Below are 22,701 nucleotides of genomic sequence, written 5' to 3' on the forward strand. Positions count from 1 at the left end.
AAATGGATAAAGATGATGTGGTATATATTTAATGGAATATTACTCAGCCATCAAAAAGAATGAAATATTGCCATTTGCAACAACATAGGTGAAACTAAAGGGTATTATGCTAAGCCAAATAGGTCAGTCAGAGAAAGACAAATACCATATGATTTCACTCATATGTGGAATTTAAGAAAATAGATGAACATAGGAGAAAGGAAGGAAAAATAAAATAAGATAAAAACAGAGAGAGAGGCAAACCATAAGAGATTCTTAACTCTAGGAAACAAAATGAGGGTTGCTGGAGGGAAGTGAGGGGGATGGACTAAATGGGTGATGGGCATTAAGTAAGGCACTTATGATGAGCACTGAGTGTAAAATGCAACTGATGAATCACTAAATTCTACCCTTGAAACTAATAATATACCATATGTGAACTAAGTTGAATTTAAATAAACATTTTTTTAAATACAGTTGATTTCTATATCTACACTGTCATTATATATTATACATATAATGTAAAACACAGAAGGGCTAGAGGCATGGTCCCTCTCTTCAGGGAACTTTCACTTTGGCAGGAAAAATATGACAACAAACACTACAACAGAGAGTAAATAAAGCAGAGAAAAAAATCATTTGGGAAATAAATGCCAATTATAACATATAGATCAGAGATGCTATCAGAAAAGGAAAATCTAGACTATTCAGAGGTCCAAATGGAAATAAAGCTAAAAAGTACTGATTGTTTATTTACTATCTTCAGGTTTATGATTACCATTGAAAATGTGTATAAAAAGCTTAGCACACCGCGTAGGACATTGTAACTGTAATGAATGTTAACTACAATTATTTTTATTAGTAGAATTTTCATTAGGACACCTGTAAGTCTACGATAGACCTAGTTAATAGAGGAACTCAGTAAAATTCTTGCTTAAATTGATTTTTTGTGTGTGTGTAACATTAACAATTCTCATGCTAGTAGAATTCCCTAACATAAAACACTAAGAAGTCCACACTTCACTTGCTTACTTTTCAATAAATCCATCTCTAGTAAAGTACTCATGATGCAAAAGATCAGTAGATGATGTCCTCTCAGCAGGATCAATTTGTAAACAAGCCTAGAAAATGAAAAAAAAAAAAAAAAAAAGATTCTAACATTAAATAAGGTCTTAACAGGACTCTATAAGGTAAAAATTAAATTCATTTGACATACGTAGAAGTAAATAATCACCCAGAGTTTTAAAATGATCTTGAAAAGAAGGCTTTAGACCTTAGGAATTTCTGACAGTGAGTTCTGACCATTTATTTCCCTAAGAAATTTGTACTGGGTAAAGCATTATTATAGTTCAAATGTCCTAAGATTCTAGCCAAAACAGAAGTCAGTCTGTTTCTGTTGGAATTAGCAGAAATTAATTAGTTCATTTTGATCCTCGTATCAGCATTGTAAAGTGGAAAGTTCATGGATTATTACTTCCATTCTATAGAGCTAGAAGCATAATCAGTGATTTACTATATGAGAATCTTAACTCATTGTCTGAATCTTAATCAGTGCCTTTTCTTTTTTTTTTTTCTTAAAGATTTTATTTATCCACGCGAGACACACAGAGAGAGAGAAAGAAAGAGAGAGAGGCAGAGACACAAGCAGAGGGAGAAGCAGGCTCCATGCAGGGAGCCAGATGTGGGACTCAATCCCGGGTCTCCAGGATCATACTCTGGGCCGAAGGTGGCGCTAAACCACGGAGCCACCTGGGCTACCCATCAGTGCCTTTTCTATGGCATAACACAACTTCACAAACATTCAAACCCCCGAATCTTTCAATAAACCATTATGAGAACAGCTCTTTTTTGTTTCCCTATCTTGGGAATACTTCAACTGAATAGAGAAACAAACAAACCTACAAAACAAAAACAGATGATGGAAGGATGAGTTTTGAAAATAAGTCAAATATCATAAATTTATATATAATCAAATAACTAGTTGTAAATAGAAGATATTTTTAACCAAAATATTAAAGACAGTATTTTAATAAAAGCTATTTATAGTTTTCATTTCTTCCCTTAGAAAAAGGCAAAACATTAAAAAAGGCAAAACATAATAATAGGTAAGTTTTATTGATGTTTACTATGTGCCACATAACATTCTACCTAGACCTTTCCTTTTTTTTTTATCCTTTTCCTATTACTTGACGCCAACAACAACTCTACAAGGTAGGTATTATTACTATTCCCATTGTACAGGTAAGGAGACTGATGCCCAGAGAAATGAAGTTGTCTAGATCTAACAAATAGAAGAGTAGAATTAAATCCAGAAAATCAATGGTAATTTAATATAATATTACATTTTTGCTTATTTCAAAATGTATATGCTCAAACTGATCCATAAAAAAACTTGCAAAGATCTGCTATACAAAAAAAAAGAATATAGCTAATAGTACTGTGCTACACATTTTAAAATTTGGTAAGAGGGTAGATTCATGTTATGTTTTTTACCACAATAATAATACATTGACTCACAAAGCAAAACTGAATGTATTATCTACTTTATGATGGAGGAATACCCTGACTGTTAAAACTGCAACTAACTAAATATATGTGCTTATTTTAGAATATGATAGTAATCCATCAGTAAAACTTACTAATAAAAATGTCTTAAAAATCTGCTCAAGTCATAGCCTATTAGAGGCAGACAAATGAGTCTTTCTCTGAATAAAATAATTTTAAATTTTAAATCTGGGGCTCCTGGGTGGCTCAGTTGGTTAAGCATCTGCCTTCAGCTTGGGTCATGGTCCTGGTGTCCTAGGATCAAGCCCCACATCCAGCTCCCTGCTCAGTGGGGAGCCAGCTTCTCCCCCTCTCCACACCCTACGTCCACTTGTGCTTGCTCTTGCTACCTTCCTGTCTCTCAAATAAGTAAAGTCTTTTTTTAAAAAAAGAAAATTTATATTCATGCCCTAGTTTGGAAAATGTAAAATATGATACTTTGAGAAACAGACTGGCAGTTTCTTTAAAAATTAAATATACAGGGGATCCCTGGGTGGCGCAGCGGTTTGGCACCTGCCTTTGGCCCAGGGCGCGATCCTGGAGACATGGGATCGAATCCCACGTTGGGCTCCCTACATGGAGCCTGATTCTCCCTCTGCCTCTCTCTCTCTCTCTCTCTGTGTGTGTGTGTGTGTGTGTGTGTGACTATCATAAATAAATAAATAAAAATTAAAAAAAATTTAAATATACACATAGCTTAAACCCACCATTCCACTCTTACTTACTCAGAAGGATAAAAATATACACCTACAAAGACTTGCACATGAATGTTCATAGCACTTGTTTGTAACAGACAAAAACAGAAAATAACCCAAAACAGGGAATGGATTAATAAAAATTGTATACATCTGTACAATGGAGTACTATTCAGCAATAAAAAGGAATTCACTATGAAACACACAAAAACATGAATGAATCTCTAAACCATAATGCTGTATCAAAGAGTATATACTATGTAATTCCATATATATATACCTATCCTAGAAAATGTAAACTAATTTATAGTGATAAAAAGCAACTTAGAGGTTGTCTGGGAACAGAAATGGAGGAAAAGATGGATTGTAAAAGGATAAGAGGACATTCTGGGGGCAGCCCGAGTGGCTCAGTGGTTTAGCACTGCCTTCAGCCCAGGGCCTGACCCTGGAGACCCGGGATCGAGTCCCACATGAGGCTCCCTGCATGGAGCCTGCTTCTTCCTCTGCCTGTGCCTCTGCCTTTCTCTCTCTCTCTCTCTCTCTTTCTGTCTCTCATGAATAAAATCTTTTTTTTAAAAAAAAAAGGACATTTTGGAGGGTGATGGAAATGTTAGATATCTTGATTGCGATGGTGGTTTCATAGGTGTATACATCTATCAAAACTCATCAAATTATACATTTTAAGTATGTGTAGTTTAATGTACATAATTACATCACAATAAAGTTATTTAGAGAATTTAAATCTAGGAAATGATACATGCTTTGCCCCAGATATTAAGATGTATTTTAAAGTTACAATAATCAAACTGATGTTTATACTAGAAAAAAGAAAGAAATCAATGAAAAAGAAACAGACCCAAGCGTATATAAGCATTTTGTGTATGCTAAATGTGGCATTCTAAGTCACTGGATTATTCAAGGTGAAGAAAAATATTTACAATACACATGACAAAAGACTAATATGCCTATTATTTTACAAATCTATATGAAAAGAGATAGTCTGAGAAATAGTTTAATGATTTTTTAAAGATTTTGTTTATTTATTCATGAGAGACACAGAGAGAAGGCAGAGACATAGAGAGGGAGAAGCAGGCTCCTCGCAGAGAGGCCTATGTGGGACTCAATCCTGGAACCCTGGGATCACGCTCCGAACCAAAGGCAGACACTCAACCACTGAGCCACCCAGGTGTCCCCAGTTTAATGATTCTTAAAATAAGAAATACAAATGGCCAATTAATATTAGTAAAATGTTCAACCTTTCCTGTGATGATATAAGTGCAACTAAAAAAAGGATGCTATTTTAAGCATCTTAAATTGGCAAATATTTTGAAGCGCCTAGCTGGCTCAATTGGTAGAGTATGGTGACTCTTTTTTTTTTTTTTTTTTTTCTTTGAGTATGGTGACTCTTGATCTTGGGGTCGTGAGTTTGAGCTCCACATTGGATATAGAGATTACTTTAAAAAATTTAAAAATGGGCAGCCCCAGTGGCGCAGTGGTTTCGTGCCTCCTGCAGCTCAGGGTGTGATCCTGGAGACCCTGGATCGAGTCCATGTCAGGCTCTCTGTATGATGCCTGCTTATCCTCCCTCTGCCTGTGTCTCTGCCTCTCTCTCTCTCTCTCTCTCTCTCTATGAATAAATAAAATCTTTATAAAAAATTGGAAAATATGTTTAAAATTATAGTATCCAATGTTAGATTGAGAGTGGGAATTTAAATCCAGTGTTATTTGAGAGTACTTGAACATAAATCAGTAAAATCTTTCTGGAGGAAAAAATAGCAAAATAGATTTAAAAATTCTGAAAAAGTATAAACACTGTGGCCCACTAATCACAATTCTAGGAATTTATCCTAAACAAATAATAAAACAAGTTCAAAAAGACTTATTTAAAAAATGTTCACTAAAGCATCTTTACCAAAAGAGAAAACCTGAAAACAAATGTTCAAAATTGTAAATCAATTAAACTATAGAACAGTCAGGCTATATGATACTATGCAACCACTGAAAATTATGATGTAGTTCCATATTCACTGACATGGTTACATAACATAAACAGGTCACATAACTATGTGAAGTATGATATCTTTTAAAAGCATAAATTTCAGGGGGTGGGGAGAAAAAAAAGCTTAAATTTCTATGCACATATTTGGTTCACAAAAGTCTAGAAGTATATAAATCAAAATGTCAATAGTAATTTTTCCCAGAGTGTAGGAGTTGGGAAAAATCTTAACTTCTTTTTATCATGCATTCTCTACTTTTTCTATAATCATTATGTATTCTCTGTATAATTAAAACTATGATATAAAAAATAAATTCAAATGAAAATGTAGTAAACAAATTTGATTCTTCTACTTTTTAGAAAGATTTTATTTATTTGAGAGAGAATGAGAGCGTGAGAAGCGAAAGGAGCCTAGGGGGAAGGAGACGTACAAGTAGACTCTACATTGAGTGCAGAGCTGGCTGTGGGGCTCAATCTCAGTACCCTGAGATCATGACCTGAGCCAAAACCAGAGTCAGAAACTCAACCAACACAGCTACCCAGGAGCCCCCCAATTCTTTTTTTAAGATTTATTTTATTTTATTTTGTTGGGGGAAATTTTTTAAAATATCCAAAATTTATTCTCCAACAGAACAGCATCAGCAGGTAAAAATACAGGGGCTTTTCCACAGATCATACATTCACATAGGCATTATTTGCTTAATAGTAAGAAAGGCTCCGGTGTGTTCTCTGTAACAATGTCCACTTCACAGTGTAAACAGGTACTAAACTTTGAGTTCAACTTACAATTCTAGGAAGAAAGGCACAACGTGGTCACAAAATTTGGGGGGATCCTAAAGTCAGGTGCAATAAAACAGACAAAATTTTGATAACAGTCTTGATCTACTTTTCTACAAAGAAGGAGACATCTCCACTCAGAAATTAAAGTCTTTCTTTCTCCTTCCTTGTTCAACCATTAGAGCATGTTTCATCATTACATATACAAAAAAGGCGGGAGTTTTTTAAAAAAAGAATAATATCTTAAGTGAAAATATCTTAAGTGTCCAGCGGCTCCCACCACACATCAACTCAGGTTTTAAGACAGGGTGTCAGAACACCTCAGCAGTCATAAAATTGGAAAATGGACACTATGGCTACAAAAGTAAAAAATAAATGAGGTACATAAATAAAGGGGCACCTGGGTGGCCAGTCAATTAAGCATCTGCCTGAGGCTCAGGTCATGATCTCAGAGTCCTGGGATCAAGCCCCAAGTCAGGCTCTCCGCTCAGTGGGGAGCCTGCTTCTCCCTCTGCCCCTCTCCCCCTACTCATGCACTCTCTCTCTCTCTCAAACAAATAAATAAAATCTTTAAAAAACAAAAAAGAAATTATAAAGTTTCCAACCATGTGAATGTTTCATTAAATTCATTCATTAAAATAATATATTTATTTATTTGAGTGAGAGAGAGCAAGAGTGAGCATGAGTGGGAGGGGCAGAGGGAGAGGGAGAGAGAATCTCAAGCAGATTCCTCACTGAGTGCAGAACCCAGCTCTGGGTTTGATCTCACAATCATGAGATCAACGATCTGAGCCAAAATCAATCGTCAGATACTTACCCAACTGAACTATCCAAGTGCCTCCAGAGAGAGAGAGAATCTTAAGTAGACTCCCTGTTGAGGGTGGAGGTCATGATGGGGCTCAATCTCACAACCTTGAGATCATGACCTGAGCCAAAAACAAGAGTCAGACACTCAACTGTGTGAGCTACTTGGGACCCCGACAAATCAGATTATTAATAAACTCTAGTTTTCTCCAGATACCAATGAAATAATTTTTCCCCATTAAGAATGGTCTTTAGAGGGACACCTGGGTGGCTCAGTGGTTGAGCAGATTCTGCCTTTGGCTCAGGTCATGATCCCAGGGTCCTGGGATCGAGTCCTACATCAGGCTCCCCACAGGGTGCCTGCTTCTCTCTCTGCCTATGTCTCTGCCTCTCTCTGTGTATCTCTCATGAGTAAATAAATAAAATCTTAAAAAAAGAAAGAATAGTCTTTAGATGCTACATATTATATGTTTAACAAGTTTACCTAAACAATAACAGCAACAATTAAAATTGACAAAATTTGTCAACAGCTTAATCAAGGCCCTGTGCTTAGAACATTTTCACCATTACTTCATTTAATCCTCCAGCCCCCCAAAATAAAGACTGTTAATGTTGTTTTATAGCCCAGTAATCTGGGTCACAGAGATTAAGTGACTTTCCCAAGGTTACAGAGCTAATTAGTGACAGAGCTGAGTTTTAGTCTACGTGATTCCAGAGCTCCTTCCTATAAACACTACACCATACTTACTTTGAAATTTAGGTAACCACTTTTTTTAAAGGGCTATACATCAGAAATAAGATACTTCAGTTGACCTTGGGAAAGGAAATTAGCTAGATAGACAAAATAAATAGAAAAACATTACTTTCCACAGTAAATTCTCTTACTTTTTGAATTTTGCACTAAGTATATTACTATCTTTATTACCTAGTTCAAAAAGAAATTTACATTTAAAAATAATTAGCAAGTATTATATATAGTATAATGTTTTTGTTTTCTCCAAATTCAAGGTAAATTTTGGCATTGGTATACCTCAAACAACATTAAAACTGCAGTTGTCAATGCCTAGTAGATCTCTCAGGATACAAGTACACAAGGAACTTGGGTAGACTGGCTATTAAAAAGTGGTGATAAACATGGTTAAGTCCTTCAAAATTTTCCAATTTATCCCTAATGATCATTAAAATTGGGATAAACTAAAAATAATGGACAGGATCATCCTAGAGAGTTTTCAGTTCTAACAATCTATGAATTTTAATTTTTCTGGACTAAAGACAGAAAGTAGAAATACAGTAACTTTTAAGAGATAATATAAATGAATGTTATTGAATCCTTTTAGAATTTCATTAAAATAATAACAAAACTATATTATAATTTATGCAAATTTCCCAGAAATAAGTCCTTAATTCTTAACATACGTCAACTATATCTGCCAACAATCCATTTAGTTTTGGGTATTTTTTTCTTGCATTTTTGGTGTGTTGAACTTGAGGAAGAACCACCCCAGCAAAAATGGGACTCGTAGAAAAGATATTCTGTAAGTGAGGTGTCAAATTGCCTGAAAAAAGAAAAAAATATGAATATAAGAAAACAGGGAAATTAATCTACAATCAAAATAAACAAGTTACTATGTGGTCTGCATTAAATTACTAAAAAGAAAAAAATTACTAAAAAGAGAATAACAAGTATGTTCTTTTAATTTTTTTTTAAGATTTTGTGTATTTATTCATGAGAGACACAGAGAGAGAGAGGCAGAGACATAGGCAGAAGGAGAAGCAGGTTCCATGCAGGGAGCCCATGCGGGACTCAATCCCAGGACTCCAGTATCATGCTGAACCAAAGGCAGAGTATCAACCACTAAGCCACTCAGGAATCCCATGTTCTTTTAATTTTTAAGGTTGAATAAGAAACCATCTGAATATAGCAAAAAAATTGGAAGTTTCCCCAGTAATCTCTTGATAGCATGTAGGCAGTAGAAAATTTAAAACCACCAGGTTCATTTTCATTTCCCCAAATATAAGACATATATAATGTTATCAGGAAAAGCACAAACTCTTACACATTTCTATATGGGTATCTAAATGGTCTAACAAGTGTTTATCAGCAAAGCCTTACTCAAACAGCTTCAAAGCCTTATTCAAACATTATTTAGAAATATAAATATTACAAAGAAACAAGGCTATAGAGTAGAGGTAGAATAGAAAGAATTGTAAATAGGAATGGAGAGAGCTAAGTCCCAGTGCCAGTTCTGCTACAACTAGTTCTGTGACCCTGGGCAAATTCCTTCCCTATGCTTCTTCTCTAAGTTTCCTTACCTGGAAAGTGACAGAATTAGTCCCACCTCTAACATTTTTTCTAACATTACTCTCATAATTAGAACTTTAAAGATAACCAAAAAGGTGTGATGCTTTAAGACTTCAAACTGTATCTTTAATTAATGTTTATCCATACTTCATGATTTTTATAGTCACGTACAGTATCCTCCTCATGATCCTGTAATTACATGTTTATGTATAGCTTCTCTACCACAAAAGGGGCTCCTCAAGCTCATCATTCAGAAATATGTAAAAAAAAAATATTGGTGCTCGCTTCGGCAGCACATATACTAAAATTGGAACGATACAGAGAAGATTAGCATGGCCCCTGCGCAAGGATGATATCATGAATAATAAAAATTTAAAAAAAAAATATTGAAACTCCATGATCAAGGTTATCCAGCAAAATGTTTGGGTAGTCAAAGCAGATCATCAAATAAGTAAAACTGCTCATCAAATGTATTTTTGGATAAGTTATTTAGCTACCTGGATATCCACTGTCGTTTTAAAAAAAAGTTTTCTCAATAAGTAACTTTCTATCTCTAAGTGCTTACAAAAAATCTAGATCAACTCTATTTTTTAAAAGTCCTCTTTGAAGGGTGTCTGGGTTTGCTCAGTTGATTAAGTGCCTGCCTTCAGCTCAGGTCATGATCTCAAAGTCCTGGGATCCAGGCCCACATCAGGCTCCCTGCTCAGCAGGGGGTCTGCTTATCCCTCTCTCTCAAATAAATGAATAAATCAAATCTTTTTAAAAAGAAAAGCAAAGAAAAAAATAAAATAAAGTCCTCTTTGAGAGACGCAAATACTTGTAGAAACCAAAATTTCAAAACAACTTTTAGACAAATTGAAGTGGGTTCCTATGGCACCATTTTTCTTAGTATCAGCCATTATCAAATGACTTAGCTATTTACAACCTGGCAAAGAAAATATTTACAAAAACAGAGATGAATTTTCTACCTTCTTTATCAGCACAAGGTGAACACTTCCTGCCATCTATCAAAACAATGTGCTTCCCTGTTCATATAAAGAAAAAACTCTGAAAAATCAAGCACAACTGATATAGCAATATTTACTTTAGTTATGTAACAGTGTATTTCAGTAGTACCTACCTACTTTTAAAACAATTTTATGAAGTAAATCCAAATCAGAACTGCTAGGAAGATAGGGATTTCCAGTGGCCATCTCAATGATCATACAACCCAAAGCCCAGATATCTACAGGTCTGAAACAAACAAGAATAAATACTTTTTTCATGGAGAAATATGTATAATATCTCTTCTAAAAATTTTTAAAGATTTTATTTATTCATTCATGAGAGAGACGGAAAGAGAGAGGCAGAGACATAGGCAGAGGGAGAAGCAGGCTCCACGCAGGGAGCTCGATGTGGGACTCGATCCCAGGAACCCAGGATCATGCCCTGAGCCAAAGACGGACACTCAATCACTGAACCACCCAGGTGCCTCTAAAATTTTTTAAAATAAAGTTCCAGCCAAAGAAAAAAGAACAGTTAGGTAGTCTCATTTATAAATTTTCACTTTAATATTATATGCCAACTTTAGAATATATATATTAAACATTATCATCACATTTTACTAATAAAATTAGCTTGTATTTAAATCACATGAGAAGCCATGTAGTAGTCCAGATGAAAAGTAACTATAATTCTAAAATTGTTTCAGAAAATAAATGAAAATGAAAACACAACTGTCCAAAACCTTTGGGATGAAGCAAAGGCCATCCTAAGAGAAAAGTATACAGCAATACAAGCCTTTCTAAAGGAATAAGAAAGATCTCAAATACACAACCTAACCTTACATCTAAAGGAGCTGGACAAAGAATAGCAAATAAAACCTAAACTAAGCAGGAGAAGATAATTAATAAAGATTAGAGCAGATATCAATAAAATAGAGACCAAAAGAACAATAGAACAGATCAATGAAACCAGGACCTGGTTCTTTGAAAGAATTAATAAGATACGGGTACCTGGGTGGCTCAATGGTTAAGCATCTGCCTTTGGCTCAGCTTGTGATCCCAAGGTCCTGGGATGGAGTCTCACATCAGTCTCCCCAGAGAGAGCCTGCCTCCCCCTCTGCGTATGTCTCTGCCTCTCTCTCTCTCTCTCTCTCTCATGAATAAATAAAAATCTTAAAAAAAAAAAAAGAATTAATAAGATAAATAAACCCCCTGGCCAGACTTATCAAAAAGTAAAGAGAAAGAACCCACATAAATAAAATCATGAATTAAAGACGAAAGATCACAACCAACTCCAAAGAAATACAAATAATTATAAGAATACATTATGAGCAATGATATGCCAAAAATTAGGGAATTTGGAAGAAATGGATGCATTCCTAGAGACATATGAACTACCAAAACTGAAACAGGAAGAAATAGAAAACCTGAACAGACTCATACCCAGCAAGGAAATCAAAGCAGTAATCAAAAATTTCCCAACAAGAGTCCAGGGCCAGATGGCTTCCCAGGGGAATTCTACCAAACATTAAAAGAAGAACTAATACCTATTCTTCTGAAGCTATTTCAAATTATAGAAATGGAAGGAAAACTTCCAAACTCTTTCTATGAGGTCAGCATTATCTTGATTCCAAAATCAAAGACTCCACCAAAAAGAAGAATTATAGACCAATATTCCTGATGAACGTTAATATAAAAATTCTCATCAAGATACTAGCCAACAGGAATCCAATAGGACATTAAAAGGATTATTCACCACAATCAAGTCGGATTTATTCCTGGGATTCAAGAGTGGTTCAACATCCACAAATCAATCAATATGATACACTACGTTAATAAAAGAAAGGACAAGAATCATATGATCCTCTCAATAGATGCAGAAAAAGTATTTGATAAAGTACAACATCCTTTCTTGATTAAAACTCTTCACAGTGTAGAGATAAAGGAAACATAACAGTATCATAAGGCCACCTACAAAAAGCCCATAACAAATATCATCTTCAATAAGGAAAAACTGAGAGCTTTCCCCCTAAGGCCAGGAACACGTCAGGGATGTCCACTATCACTACCACTGTTCAACATAGTACTAGAAGTCCTAGCCTCAGCAATCAGACAATAAAAAGAAATAAAAGGCAGCCAAATCAGCAAAGAAGTCAAACTCTCACTCTTCGTGGATGACATGATACTAGATGTGGAAAACCCAAAAGATTCCACCTCAAAATTCCTAGAACTCATACAGGAATTAAGCAACGTGGCAGGATATATAATCAATGCATAGAAATTAGTTGCAATTCTACACACTAACAATGAGACAGAAGAGAAATTAAGGAGTCAGTCCCATTTACAACTGCATCAAAAACCATATGATACCTAGGAAAAAACCTAACCAAAGAGGCAAAGGATCTGTACTTAGAAAACTATAGAAGACTCACGAAGGAAAGTGAGGAAGCTAAATTTAAAAATTAAAAAAAAAAGCGGGGGGATAGTGCCTGGGTGGCTCAGCGGTTGAGCATCTGCTGTCCTGGGATTGAGTTCTGCATTGGGCTTCTTGCTCAGCAGGGAGACTGCTTCTCCCTCTGTTTGCTGCTCCACTTCCTTGTGCTCTCTGACAAATAAATCAATAAAATCTTTTTTAAGATTTTATTGATTTATTCATGAGACAGAGAGAGAGAGAGTGAGAGAGAGAGGCAGAGACACAGGCAGAGGGCAAAGCAGGCTCCATGCAGGGAGCCTCATGTGGGACTTGATCCCGGGACTCCAGGATCATGCCCTGGGCTGAAGGCAGCGCTAAACCACTGAGCCACCTGGGCTGCCCTAAAATCTTTAAAACAATAAAAGAAAATAAATAAAAAGTAAAAATTAAAAATCTTAAATTTTTTACCACTTATATTTATTTTTTTAATGACTTTACTTAAAGTAGGCTCCATGCTTAATGTGGGGCTTAAACTCATGACCCTAAGATCAAAAGTCACATGCTCTGAGCCAGCCAGGCACCCATATTTATTTAAGGTATTGTGAGTCTTCCATAATTCCGACTTTTTTCCCCACATAATCAGTTTTTTAAAAGATAGTTTAGGGAACCCTGGGTGGAGCAGTGGTTTAGCGCCTGCCTTTGGCCCAGGGCGTGATCCTGGAGACCCGGGATCGAATCCCACGTCGGGCTCCCGGTGCATGGAGCCTGCTTCTCCCTCTGTCTATGTCTCTGCCTCTCTCTTTCTCTCTCTGTGTGACTATCATAAATAAATTTTAAAAATTAAAAAAAAAAAGTTTAAATTACTAGGACTTTTAAAGATTTTATTTTGGGGGGATGCTTGGGTGGATCAGTAGTTGAATGTCTGTCTTCAGTACAGGTCGTGATCCCAGGCTCCTGGAATCGAGTTCCACATTGGGCTCCCCATGTGGAGCCTGCCTCTCCCTCCGCCTGTGTCTCTCTCTCTTTCTGTGTCTCTCATGAGTAAATAAATAAAGATTTTATTTTTTTAAAGTAACTTCTACACCCAACATAGAGCTCAAACTTAACAACCCCGAGATCAAGCATCACATGCTCCAATGACTAAGCCAGCCAGGCACCCACTAGGACTTTTTAAAAAGATTAATTTATCTGAGACAGTGAGTGGACTAGAGCGGGGAGAGGGAGAGGAAGAGAGAATCTCAAAGAGACTCTGCACTGAGCAGAGAGCCTGACACAGGGCTCAATCCCAGGACCCCAAGAACACAACCTGAGCCAAAACCAAGAGTCAGATTCTCAATCCACTAAGCCACCCAGGCACCACCCCAGTAGGAATTTTATACAGATAAAAAGTAGCCCAATCTCACATCCAGAAGAAATATAAACATTACAATGAGATAGATCATTCAATGATGCAACTGATAAAAATTGTAATGGTGAAGCCATGGAAAATGAACACTCGTGTGGGAGTGTAAATCACAAAACTACTTTGAAGGGAAAACTGGCAAAAGCTACCAAAATTAAAAATGTACCTACTTTTGGCCAAACAACTTTATTTCTAGAAATTTATCCAAAGATCTACTAACATGCACAAAAATTAAATGATATGACAATTTCACTGAAGCACTGTTTGTGGTAGAAAATAATTAGAAACAACCTAAATATCCATCAATATGAAAATGGCTATGTAATATTTTGTACAATCAATTAAATATTATTCAGGTATTAAAAAAGAAGGTATATGCCAATATAAATTTATCTCCAAGGTTAACCCTCAAGTGAAAAAAGTAAAATTCACTGAACAATTCCAAGAAAATGTATATAAATAGAGAGATATTGCATGTTCATGAATAGGAAGACTCAATATTGTCAAAATGTCCGCTTTTTCCAACTTGATCTATAGATTCAATGCAAACCCAGTCAAAATATAATTTGGATATCAACAGATTGATTCTAAAGTTTATATTGTTAAAAAAGAGACCATAGGCCCAAAATGGAGTCACTTGTGCTAAGCCCACATCACCAAACTGAGACTTAATACTTAATTTAGGGGATCCCTGGGTGGCGCAGCGGTTTGGCGCCTGCCTTTGGCCCAGGGCGCGATCCTGGAGACCCGGGATCGAATCCCACGTCGGGCTCCCGGTGCATGGAGCCTGCTTCTCCCTCTGCCTGTGTCTCTGCCTCTCTCTCTCTCTGTGACTATGATAAATAAAATAAAAAATTTATAAAAAAAAAAAATACTTAATTTAGGGGTGCTTGGGTGGCTCAGTCCATCAACTAACTCTTGATTTTGGCTTGGGTCATGATCTCTGGGTCATGGAATTGAAACCCACTTCTGGCTCTGTATTCAGTACAGTCTGCTTAAAATTCTCTCTCTCAGGGTGCCTGGGAGGCTCAGTTGGTTAAGCATCTGATTCTTGATTTTGGCTCAGGTCATGATCTCAGGGTTGTGGGATGGAGCCCCACTTCAGGCTCCTCATTAAGCAGGGAGTCTGCTTGAGATTCTCTTCCTCTCCTCCTGCTCCTATTCTCTCTCTCAAATAAATAAATCTTAAAAAAAAGAAAAAAGAAAGGAAAAGAGGAATGCCTGGAGGGCTCAGTGGTTGAGCATCTGCCTTCAGCTCAGGGAGTGATCCTGGGGTCCAGGGATTAAGTCCCACATCAGGCTCCCCGAGAGAAGCCTGCTTCTCCCTCTGCCTATGTCTCTGCCTCTCTCTGTGTCTCTCATGAATAAATAAATAAAATCTTAAAAAAAAAGAAAAAGAAATAAAGAAAAATTCTCTCTGCCCCTCCCCCAGCTCATGCACATGCTCCCTTCTCAAATAAGTAAATAAATAAATAAATTCTTTAAAAAAATACTTAATCAGTTTCAACTTCTTCCAGAAGTGGACTCTTATATCAGTCAATCTGGAATTACATGATCAGCACTAGTGAGGTAAACTGACAGAACCCTGCCATCCCCTAAAGGAAGGTGACCTTGCCACAATCTACTCTTTACTAGTAACTTCCTTGTTCTGCCCCACTCTGCCTATATAAATCTAATTTGTATAGCCCTTTGGTGTGCCTTTCTGTCTGCTAGATGGAATGTTGCCTGATTCACAAATCATTGAATAAAAGTATTTAGATCTTTAAATTTTACTCAGCTGAAATTTGGTTTTAACAATATGGAAAAGTAATAGACCCAGAATACATTGTTGAAGAACAAAATCAGAGGAAAGATACTCCCTGACTTCAAGACATATTATAAAGCTACAGTAATCAGGATAGTTTGGTATTGGTGAAAGAACAAACAGATCAAGAGAACAGAATACAGAATCTAGAAAGAGACTAATAAAAATATATTCAAATAAACTTTGACAAAGAAGAAAAGACAATTCAGCACAGAATAGAAAGTCTTTTCAACAAGTGATACTGGAACAACTGGACATCCATATGTAAAGAAATAAAAAGAACCTAGACATAGATCTTACAATTTTCACAGAAATTAACTCAGAATGGACAACAGATATAATATACAACACTATAAAACTTCTAGACAATAATATAGGAAAAAATCTAGATGATATTAGGTGATGAGTTTTTAGATACAACACCAAAAGCATAATCCACAAAAGAAAAAAGTTGATAAGTGGTACATCATTAAATTTTTTAAGATTTTATTTATTTGTCAGAGAGAGAGAACACAAGCAGGGGGATTGGCAGGCAGAGGGAGAGGGAGAAGAAGGCTCCCCACTGAGCAGGGAGCCCACTGCAGGACTTGATCTCAGGACCTTGGGATCATGTTATGAGCTGAAGGCAGACCCTTAATCGACTGAGCCACCTGGGAGCTCCGGTACATCATTAAAATTTTTAAAATCTGTTCTGTGAAAGACACTGATAAGAGGATGAAAAAAGAAACCACAGAGTTGGAAAAAATATCTGCAAAACAAATATTCAATAAATAGTTTGTGTCTAAAATATATAAAGCACACCTAAAACTCAACAATAAGAAAATAAACAATCAAGTTAAAAATACGAGGTGATAGCTCACCAAAAAAGATATACAAATGGCAAATACACATATGAAAAGATGCTCAACATCATAAGTCATCAGGGACTTGTAAATTGAAGCAATAATAAGATAAATACCATAAATACACACCTATTATTAGGAAGACTAAAATCCAAAATAGTGACAATAGTAAATGCTTGTGAGGATATGGAGCAAAGGAACTCTCATTCCATGGGAATGCAAAATGATACAGCCACTTTGTAAGACAGTTTGACAGTTTCCAATAAAACTAAACATAGTGTTACCATACAAACTAGCAATAATAGCATGCCTCAGGGGTGCCTGGGTGGCTCAGTTGGTTGAGCATCTGAGCATTCAACTTTTGGTTTTGGCTAAATCATATCAGAGTCTTGAGATTGAGCCCCAAGTAGGGCTCTGCGCTTAGCGTATAGTCTGCTTGTCCCTCTCCCTTTGCTCCTCCCCTCACTGTCTCGCTCCCCCCTCTTTCTCTAATAAATAAATAATCTTTAAAAATAATTGCACTAATTCGTATTTACCCAAATGAGTTGAAAAACTTATATCCTTAAAAAAAACCTGCACATGAATGTTTACAACAGCTTTATTCGTAACTGCCAAAACTTGAGAGCAAGCAAGAAGCCCCTCATTAGATAAATGGATAAACTGTCATATATACACATACAATGGAGTACTACTTAGTGATTAAAAAATGACCTATCGAGACACAAAGCAAAGCAAAACCAAAAAATGGGGGAACCTTAAATATACATTGGTAAGTGGAAGAAGCCAGTCTGAAAAGGCTAAATAACATATGACCCCACACACATGACATTCTGGAAAAGGCAAGAGTATAGAGATGGTAAAAAAAATCAGTGAATGCCAGAAGTTCAGGGAGAAGGAGGAAAGGATGAAAAGATAGAACACACACACACACACACACACACACACACAAAAGAAAAGATAGAACACAGAGGATTTTTAGGGCTGTGAAACTATTCTGTACAATACTGTAATAGTGAATACATGACATTACACATTTGTCAAAATCCATAGGAAATCCAACACAAAGAATGAACCTTAATATAAAGTGATGGACTATAATGATAATGTATGAATATTGTTTTGTTGATCTTTTTCTAAGGTTTGTTTTTTTAAGTAATCTCTAACCCAACATGGGGCTCAAACTCACAACACAAAGATCAAGAATCACCAGGTGCCCTTCACTTCTTTTTGACTTTGTGCTGGAGGTTCTGGCTAGAGAAATTAGGGAGAATGAGAGAAAAAATTTTACAATGTATTATCTGGTAAGGATTTGAATCTAGAATATACAAAGAATTCTTACAACTCAATAATAAAAAGCCAATACAATTTAAAAATGGGCAAAAGGGATCCCTGGGTGGCGCAGCGGTTTGGCGCCTGCCTTTGGCCCAGGGCACAATCCTGGAGACCTAGGATCGAGTCCCACGTCGGGCTCCCGGTGCATGGAGCCTGCTTCTCCCTCTGCCTGTGTCTCTGCCTCTCTCTCTCTCTCTGTGACTATCATAAATAAATAAAAATTTTTTAAAAATGGGCAAAGGATCTGAACAGACATTTCTCTAAGGAAGATATATAAATAGCCAATAGGCATATGAAAAGATGCTCATCATTAGTCATCAAGGAAATGCAAATCAAACCACGAGATACCACTTCACACCCAAGAGGATGACTAGAATCCATCTCAGATAATAACAATGTTGATGAAGATATCAGAGAAACTGTAACTCTCACACTCTGCTGGTGGGATTTTAAAATGATGCAGACACTGGGAAAACAGCTGGGCATGTCTCAAATGATTAAACATAAGATTACCACAAAACCTATTAATTCTACTCGGAGGGAAATTAAAACATGTCTGCATAAAAACTGGTACATAAATATGTAGAGCAGCATTATTCATAATAGCCAAAAAGTGAATACAACTCAAATGTCCATCAATGGACAAATGGATAAACAAAAGTGATCTATCGGGGTACCTGGAAGGCTCAGAGGTTGAGTGTCTGCCTTCAGCTCAGGTCGTGATCCCAGCGTCCTGGGATCGAGTCCCGCATCAGGCTCCCCGCAGGGAGCCTGCTTCTCCCTCTGCCTAGGTCTCTGCCGGTCTCTTATGAAAAAATAAATAAAATCTTTAAAAAAAAGTGATCTATCCAAATAATGGGGAAATAATTGGGCTATAAAAAAAGGAAAGGAAGGGGTTGCCTGTCTGGCTCCATCAGAAGAGCATGTGACTCTTAGTCTTGGAATTGTGAGTTCAAGCCCCCTCTACACTGGGTGTAGAGATTACTTAAAAATAAAATCTTGAAAAAAGAAAAAAAGGAAAGGAAGTACTAATATGTGCCACAACTAGGGTGAACTTTGAAACCATTATGCTAAGTAAAAAAGCCAATAAATAAAATCCCAATAAATAAAATCTTTAAAAAAAAGAACAAGGGATCCCTGGGTGGCGCAGCGATTTGGCGCCTGCCTTTGGCCCAAGGTGCGATCCTGGAGACCCGGGATCAAATTCCATGTCGGGCTCCCGGTACATGGAGCCTGCTTCTCCCTCTGCCTGTGTCTCTGCCTCTCTCTCTCTCTGACTATCATAAATAAATAAAAATTTAAAAAAAAGACATATAAACCATGAAAGAGAGGGCTTCCAGAAGAGATGATCAGGGATCCCTGGGTGGTGCAGCGGTTTAGCGTCTGCCTTTGGTCCAGGGCCTGATCCTGGAGACCCGGGATCGAATCCCACGTCGGGCTCCCGGTGCATGGAGCCTGCTTCTCCCTCTGCCTGTGTCTCTGCCTCTCTCTCTCTCTCTCTCTGTGTGTGTGACTATCATAAATAAATAAAAATTTTAAAAAAAGATTTATTAGGGATCCTTGGGTGGCGCAGCGGTTTGGCGCCTGCCTTTGGCCCAGGGCGCGATTCTGGAGACCCGGGATCGAATCCCACATCGGGCTCCTGGTGCATGGAGCCTGCTTCTCCCTCTGCCTGTGTCTCTGCCTCTCTTTCTCTCTGTGTGACTATCATAAATAAATAAAAATTTAAAAAAAAAAGATTTATTTATATATAATTACGTATATTCTATGATATACGTATATATACACATAGACATATAATCCTATAATATACATACACATTCAGATACACAGATACAGCCATCCACAAACTGTGGTCTTAAAATACCATTTCTCACATAAAAATGCTAGGGCTTGGGCAGCCCGGGTGGCTCAGCGGTTTAGTGCTGCCGTCAACCCAGGGCCTGATCCTGGAGACCCAGGATCGAGTCCCACGTTGGGCTCCTTGCACAGAGCCTGCTTCTTCCCCTGCATCTCTGCCTGTGTGTGTGTGTGTGTGTGTGTGTCTCATGAATAAATAAATAAAGTCTCAAAAAAAAATTTAAAAATGTGAGGGCTTATTGGTTAAATGACTGACTCTGGGTCTAGAGGGAAAAATGTAAAAGATGAGCCTGGAACTTCATGTGAGTCAGGTTGCAAGGAAACTATCAAAGACTATATACTTGGTCATGTTAAAAGAACTCAGGAGCCAACTTGAAAAGGCTCCCATCATCCATTGATGGAAAAATTTGAACACCAATAATAATTGTAATGTGTTGAAACCCATTAATATGTATAAGTCCATGAGTTCACAATACTTCTTTAATTAAGGTGACCATTGGGAAAAATTTCATTTTAATCATTTATCCTATCTTCTCTATATGAACCATACCCCCAGTAACCAAGAGTAGATGAGGGGAAATGTCTCTTTATAAAAGCATTATAAGTAATAAAAAGAGATGATATAATTACAATACCACCATTTTAGCAAACCCCAGTAAATCTAGCCATTAAGCATTACTGGCTACTAACATCACAGAAAGACACATTCAAACTCAAGCCTCTGCTGATGCAAGAAAACAACACTGCCTATAATCCTGCCAAACAGACTGAATCCCAGACAAATCCAACCTCTGGATCCAGGTGCCAATTTGTACAAAATATAAAGGACAAAGAAGTATGTTAAACTCCAATGCAAGTATGCAATCAACAAAATTCAGACTTAGGGGCAGCCTGGGTGGCTCAGCAGTTTAGCGCCGCCTTCAGCCCAGGGCCTGATCCTGAAGACCCGGGATTGAGTCGGGCTCCCTGCATGGAGCCTGCTTCTCCCTCTGCCTGTGTCTCTGCCTCTCTGTCTCTCTCTGTGTCTCTCATGAATAAATAAAAAAATTTAAAAATTAAAAAAAATTTTCAGACTTAGAAACTCAATGATCTGGGTTCTCCAACAGGTTAAGTTGTAAGAAAAATAAAGGGATAGAGGAAATTTAAAAAACATAGCAGATCTGACTTAAATAAAAAATCAAAACTAGTTTTAACAAATATACCACAGTAATGTAAGATTATGATGTTGGGTAAAGCAGAAATTAGGTGAGGGCTGTATGGGAATTCTCTGTACTATCTTTGCAACTTTTCTATAAATGTAAAATTAATCCAAAATAAAAAGCGTATTTTAAAAAGGATGCCTGGGGGGTGGAGGAGAAAATCTAGGGTGGCCATAAAAAATGTAACAATAAGTGTTGGCAAGGATATGAAGAAATCATAGTCCCTACATTCTGCTGGCAGGAATATGAAACGATCCAGACACTGTGGAAACCAGTCTGGCAGCTCCTCAAAAGATCAAACATAGAGCTACCACAAGACCCATAATTCCAGCTCCCAGAGATGCACCCAAAAGAAATGAAGACACATGTCCACACTAAAACATGTACACAAAGGGATCCCTGGGTGGCTCAGTAACCAGTCTGCCTTCAGCTCAGGTCGTGATCCTGGGGTCCTGGGATCGAGTCCCACATCACATTCCCCGCAGGGAGGCTGCTCCTCCCTCTGCCTATGTTTCTGCCTCTCTAGTGTCTCTCATGAATAAATAAATAAAATCTTAAAAAAAAAAAAGATATGTTTTTTTTGTTTTGTTTTGTTTTGTTTTTTAAAGATTTTATTTATTCATGAGAAACACAGAGATGTGTGAGAGAGAGGCAGAAACACTGACAGAGGGAGAAGCAGGCTCCATGCAGGAAGCCCGATGTGGGACTTGATCCCGGGACTCCAGGATCACGCCCTGGGCCGAAGGCAGGGGCTAAACCGCTGAGCCACCCAGGGATCCCAAAAAAAAGATATGTTTACACATGTTCTCAACATTAATCATCAAAGCCAAAAAAGCAGAAATAATCAAGATGTCTATCAACTAATGAATAAATAAATAAAATGTGGTATAATCCATAGGGTGAATATTATTCAGCCATAAAAAGAAATGAAGTACTGATACATGCAACAACATGGATGAACCCCCCAAAACAATATTCAAAGTGAGAGAAGTTGGTCCCCCCAAAACAGATTTTGCATAATCTCATTTATATGAAGTGTCCAGAATAGGCAAAACCATAGAGAATAAAAGTAGACTGGTGATTGCTTCAGCTTGGAAGGCTTGGCAGGAAAGGGAAAGTGACTGCTAACAGATATAGGGTTTCTTTGGGGGTGATAAAAATGTTTTAAAATTTAATGTAGTGATGATTGTACAACTTTGTGAATATACTAAAAACAACTGAATTGTACAATTTAAATGGAATGAATTTTATGGTATGTGAATCATATCTCAAAAAAAGCTGTCATTAAAAAAAGGCTAAACTAAGTACATATAGGTAAGTAGATAAAACTATTAAGAAATGCAAGGAACTGAATATAATAAAAGTCAACATCATGGTTACTTTTGGGATAAGGGAGTGATATAATTGGAATAGGGTACATGGAGGGTTTTCAGAGAGGCAGAAAAATTCTATTTTTTTAATGCAAGTATAATTTATATAAAATGCTGTATTAGTTTCAAGCATATGATTAGAGAATTCTATGCACTATTCATTGCTCATCATGATAAATGTTTCTTAATCCCCTTCACCTATTTCACCCATCCCTCTGCCCCAAAATTCTATTTTTTTATCTCATAGTGAAGCTATATACATTTGTTGTATGATCTTTTTTTCTGGGTATTGTTTTTCAATAAAAGGATTTTTTAAAATATGCACCACAGGGGCAGCACGGGTGGCTCAGCGGTTTAGTGCTGCCTTCAGCCCAGGGCGTGATCCTGGAGACCCGGGAT

General features: G+C 37.0%; 1 protein-coding gene, 1 long non-coding RNA gene and 1 other non-coding gene across 30 annotated transcripts in view; 1 reads left to right on the plus strand and 2 right to left on the minus strand.

Annotated features, from left to right (window-relative positions):
* The window catches only part of CDKL3 (cyclin dependent kinase like 3), a 107,925-nt gene that overhangs the window by 61,243 nt on the left and 23,981 nt on the right, over positions 1-22,701 (minus strand). For all 28 annotated transcript variants that reach the window (XR_013387671.1, XR_013387669.1, XR_013387668.1 and 25 more), the window contains 3 exons: positions 10,218-10,330; positions 8,212-8,351; positions 1,012-1,100 (listed from right to left, as the gene is read on the minus strand). Coding sequence is in view for 21 of the 28 variants with exons in the window: in XM_077911694.1 (XP_077767820.1) it covers positions 1,012-1,100; positions 8,212-8,351; positions 10,218-10,330 (342 nt within the window). In the remaining 7 variants the exon portion in view is untranslated. The remainder of the gene's footprint in view (positions 1-1,011; positions 1,101-8,211; positions 8,352-10,217; positions 10,331-22,701) is intronic.
* On the minus strand, positions 4,533-7,752 carry LOC144322110 (uncharacterized). The gene is made up of 2 exons (XR_013387678.1): positions 7,544-7,752; positions 4,533-6,004 (listed from the first exon to the last, which is right to left on the minus strand). It is a non-coding gene; the product is annotated as an uncharacterized LOC144322110 (long non-coding RNA).
* LOC144322888 (U6 spliceosomal RNA) lies at positions 9,375-9,482 on the plus strand. Its single transcript, XR_013388486.1, has one exon. It is a non-coding gene; the product is annotated as a U6 spliceosomal RNA (small nuclear RNA).

The sequence above is a fragment of the Canis aureus genome, chromosome 10, assembly GCF_053574225.1.
Source record: "Canis aureus isolate CA01 chromosome 10, VMU_Caureus_v.1.0, whole genome shotgun sequence".
NCBI lineage: Eukaryota > Metazoa > Chordata > Mammalia > Carnivora > Canidae > Canis > Canis aureus.